The sequence below is a fragment of the Poecilia latipinna genome, unplaced genomic scaffold (assembly GCF_001443285.1).
Source record: "Poecilia latipinna isolate Pla-1442-1.1 unplaced genomic scaffold, P_latipinna-1.0 Scaffold3031, whole genome shotgun sequence".
In the NCBI taxonomy this organism is placed as follows: domain Eukaryota; kingdom Metazoa; phylum Chordata; class Actinopteri; order Cyprinodontiformes; family Poeciliidae; genus Poecilia; species Poecilia latipinna.
In genome coordinates, this window is record NW_015115647.1 from 52,658 (window position 1) to 56,470 (window position 3,813).

Sequence of the window (3,813 nt, forward strand, 5' to 3'; positions counted from 1 at the left end):
CTCACAGTTGAAGAGTACCTATGATAAAAAATTACAGTCTTCTACATGCTTTGCAAGTGGAAAAACCTGAAAAATCAACAGTGTATCAAATACTTGTTCTCCCCACTGTACTTTGTTTTCCAATGCCTGGGCAGAAAATCTGAAAATTAACACTCTTAAAGTCAGTTTGTCATCGAGGCTTATATGGAAACCAGACGATACTTCATAGTTCAGCTAAACTGTGCTTAGAATGCCTGTAGAAATGCATTACAGAATGTCTCTTCTTGGGCTAAAACTTATTAAACTTGGTTGTTAGTATTGCTCAAAAAAAAAAGTTCATTTTTGTTCAGATGCAACCAGGAAGAACTTTTAGCAAAACTGCTTACATCTTCTTATGCTTGTCTTGATTTTTGTTACTGTTGATGCTTTAATTCACCTGAGAAAAATCTTTGCTGTCCAAGGTTCCCACATGTCTACAAACATTGCTTGTACACACACATAAATCTACAGATTTCTGTCCAGTCATTAAAGAGCTCCATGGGACAGTCTAGTAACAAATGAAAATACTTTATTTAAAGAAAAGTGACTCAAATACTTTTTGCTGAGAGTGGTGTGAATGTGAATATCAGCCAGTCAAGTCCAACTGTTACCCAATAACCTCTCATTCAGAAGATTGACTATTGATTTTATTAGAAAAAAAAACATGCTCCAATTTCGTGACGATGACGCCTTGGAAAGAATAGCAGATTTTTCTGTTGTTGCTCACTACCCCGTACTCCACACAAATGGCGTCGCATCACTCGTCTCTGTGGAATAAAGATACTCAAAGTTTTCACAGGTCATCTTTGGTGACACCTGGTGGCCAAACGTCGGTAGAGCCGCTTGAATCTAAAAGATAACATGACTTTTAGTATGTTTGAGTGAAATAACAATGTTTTGTTTTTAATTCAGTTCACTTCACATTCAAAAATCAGCACATATCGACTCCAAACATAAATTAAATAAAGAGGATGACGAATGCTATAATTTTGTAGGAGCAAAAAGTTTAATAATTAAACAGAATATAGCTGTATACCATTGTGACTTACATTGATGTTCACTGTTTGTGAAGGTGGAAGGAGGTATTTCTGAATTAGGTACAGTCTTTCAAGACTGCATTATAAATTACTTATGTATGTACATACATGTACATTACACATAATACAGTCATATTTCATAAACTTGAATGTGTCCAATGAGGCTCATTTGTCAGAATAAGAGTGCCGTTTGAAAACAGCAACTTTTAAGCACTAATAGTTTTATAATGAATTTTTTTATTGGTCTGTTAAACTGAAATCTTAAATGCTACATAGCTTTAACTGGGACTCACCATAATTAGCAGAAATAAAGACTTGAAAACATCAATCTGTGTGTAATTATATAATGTGCCTCACTTTGTAGATTGAGTTCCTGAAATGCACTTTCCAATTGTATTTAAATTTACTGAATATGAGCGAATATAAATTATGTTCTGATTTATATTTTTGCTGATTCCATGTTTGCCATTATGTTTCTTACCAGATTGATCTCTTTCACACACACTAATGATTCATTAAACAGCTGAACTAGAGGCTAAACAACTGATGCAGTCATTTTCAAAAAGAAGCTTTGGACACCATTGATCACATGACTCTGGTAATCCAAATTAAGGTCCAGACACCGTGCTTCTGAGAAACTGTGTAATGTCTCTTGACAGGAGTGCAGGAGCTAATTACAATTTCATTCAAACACGTGAAGACATACATTAAAGGTGGTATATCTTAATTTATTCATAGATAAAAAATATTACAGCAGAGGACAGTTTACAGCTGTTTTCATACGTTTAATCTTTAGGAGCTTCATTAGCTAAATTGTCCAGGTTCTGTCCATCAAAGCGAATGAAGTGCCAGCCTTCACTGACTGTCAGATCCTGAGCTCCTTTGGCAGCGTAGAAGTCTCTTGATGGCTTGTTCCAGTCGAGCACCGACAGCTGCAGCCGCACACACTCCTTCTTTCTCCCCACCTGGGTAAACACAACACTCCTCTGATTAACCATGCACTGGATCGCAGTACAACATTATTAATATGCTCACATACTGGCAGTCAGGTTAAAAACACATTTTCTCCTGAGCTGCAGCAGCACTTCCACAGTCATCTGTGTGCTTCTGAGTTGAGACTAAATGAAGTAAAACATACCTCAGCAACTTTGCACAATAAACCTTTGCCAATGCCATTTCCTGTAGCAAAAGAATTTCAGAAACATAGGGACGTTACAAAGATGGTAACTAAAACAATACATTTAAGACAATGCAAAAATGTTATTTTTAGGAGAACACATTTTGTACCTCTGAACTCGGGCATCACAAACAGGTCTTCCAGATATACTGATCGTCCTCTCCATGTACTATAGGTGTAAAAGTACAGAGCATATCCCACGACGGTAAATCCTAACAAAAGAACACAAAACACACAAACAACAAATCAACATAAACATGAAAAATGACCTTAAGAATAATTACAAAGGCGCACTCTCTGCATGCATTGTATTTGTCTCTAAGACAGGAAAACAGATGTTGGGACCTCGGTGTTTATTTACCTTCTTTAGATTTGTGCTCCTCAGGAACTTCTGCAACAAGACATTCAAAAAAGGGATTCTGGCAGAAACCGTCACGCTCCAGTTCTGAATTCACACAAGGACAGATTAGCAAAAATACACTTTTTATTCCTAATCTTTCCACAGACCAAACCAACTGCTTGCCTTATATAAAGATATGAATAAATAATGTGCTTTTTTTTTTTTACTAGATTACATTTTAGAATTGCATTTGAATATTCTGGATGGTAATTTGAGTTTTTAGTGTTCTCAACATTTACAGAAGTGGTGCTTGCATAATGTTACAGCTAAACATTCACCAACACTGCAGTGCTGCTGTTGCTCTCTGTATAATTACCTGTTTGGTTGCAGTTTCTCTAATGTACCACCTCACAGAGTGTGTATTTTCCACCTGCCTGACTTTTGCCTTTGCAGATATTAGGCCAAAATGTGAAAAACCTAAACTTGTGGTAACTTTACAAGAAACCATTACATTTTAAAGAATTTGTATATCATTGCACAAATATCCATGCTTTCCACATGGATAATGATATGTTTAATGAGATTACAATTCAATTACTGTTTTCCTCAAAAATAATGCAAATAAAACCTTATCTTAAGTCCTGTCTCAATTAAACAACTGTGGATTGGCGACATCTGCTGGCAAATATTTCAAACTGCATCATCCGTTTTTATTAGGCAAGTCTGAACTTTGACAGGAGCGTGTATGTGAAACTAGCAAATACACACCGAGTCTTATTTGGACTCCGCAAGCAGATATTTTAATTTTTATAGCTTATTTTCAGTCTGTTACCTTTGTGAGAGATTTCCACCTGGTCGGGCATTTTTTCATACACCGCTAGCTCCTGAGAATTTCAGAAATATAATCATATCGTACAACATCTTCCAACCACAATAAATTAATGAAAACAGAAGAACAACCCTGCAACTACAGCTACACAGAATATAAGGAAATAACGTCCAGGTTTGCAAGTGTTTCAAAAGCAGAGAGGAGTTTCGGCTAGCTGCCTGCAGCTCACCATTATCATCCTCGATATGTCTTTGCAGTCTTCTTTTGTTGAAGGTCGTACTCTGAAATTCATTATTACAACAGCAGATAGATAGATAGATAGGTATCTATTTGAATAAGTCACAACTGCTAACGATTCACTCTAGTTAAAAAAGGAAATAGTCACGATCCGTAGAACTGTCCTTTCAAAATA

At 36.1% G+C, this 3,813-nt stretch overlaps 1 protein-coding gene across 1 annotated transcript; it reads right to left on the bottom strand.

Moving 5' to 3' along the window:
• Nucleotides 1-1,762: 1,762 nt before the first annotated feature.
• LOC106939928 (diamine acetyltransferase 2-like) lies at nucleotides 1,763-3,813 on the bottom strand. Its single transcript, XM_015022506.1, has 6 exons — nucleotides 3,631-3,813; nucleotides 3,405-3,456; nucleotides 2,594-2,677; nucleotides 2,343-2,444; nucleotides 2,194-2,234; nucleotides 1,763-2,020 (listed from the first exon to the last, which is right to left on the bottom strand). Exons 1-6 carry the CDS (start codon nucleotides 3,691-3,693, stop codon nucleotides 1,841-1,843), a joined length of 522 nt encoding a protein of 173 aa, XP_014877992.1. The 5' UTR covers nucleotides 3,694-3,813; the 3' UTR covers nucleotides 1,763-1,840.

Excerpts from the sequence above, each read along its gene's own strand:
- LOC106939928 (XM_015022506.1), bottom strand. The coding sequence starts at position 3,693 with ATGAATTTCAGAGTACGACCTTCAACAAAAGAAGACTGCAAAGACATA. Across the intron at positions 3,457-3,630 it reads ACATATCGAGGATGATAATG|GAGCTAGCGGTGTATGAAAA; the intron begins GTGAGCTGCAGG and ends TGAAATTCTCAG. Across the intron at positions 2,235-2,342 it reads TGTGATGCCCGAGTTCAGAG|GAAATGGCATTGGCAAAGGT; the intron begins GTACAAAATGTG and ends CTTTTGCTACAG.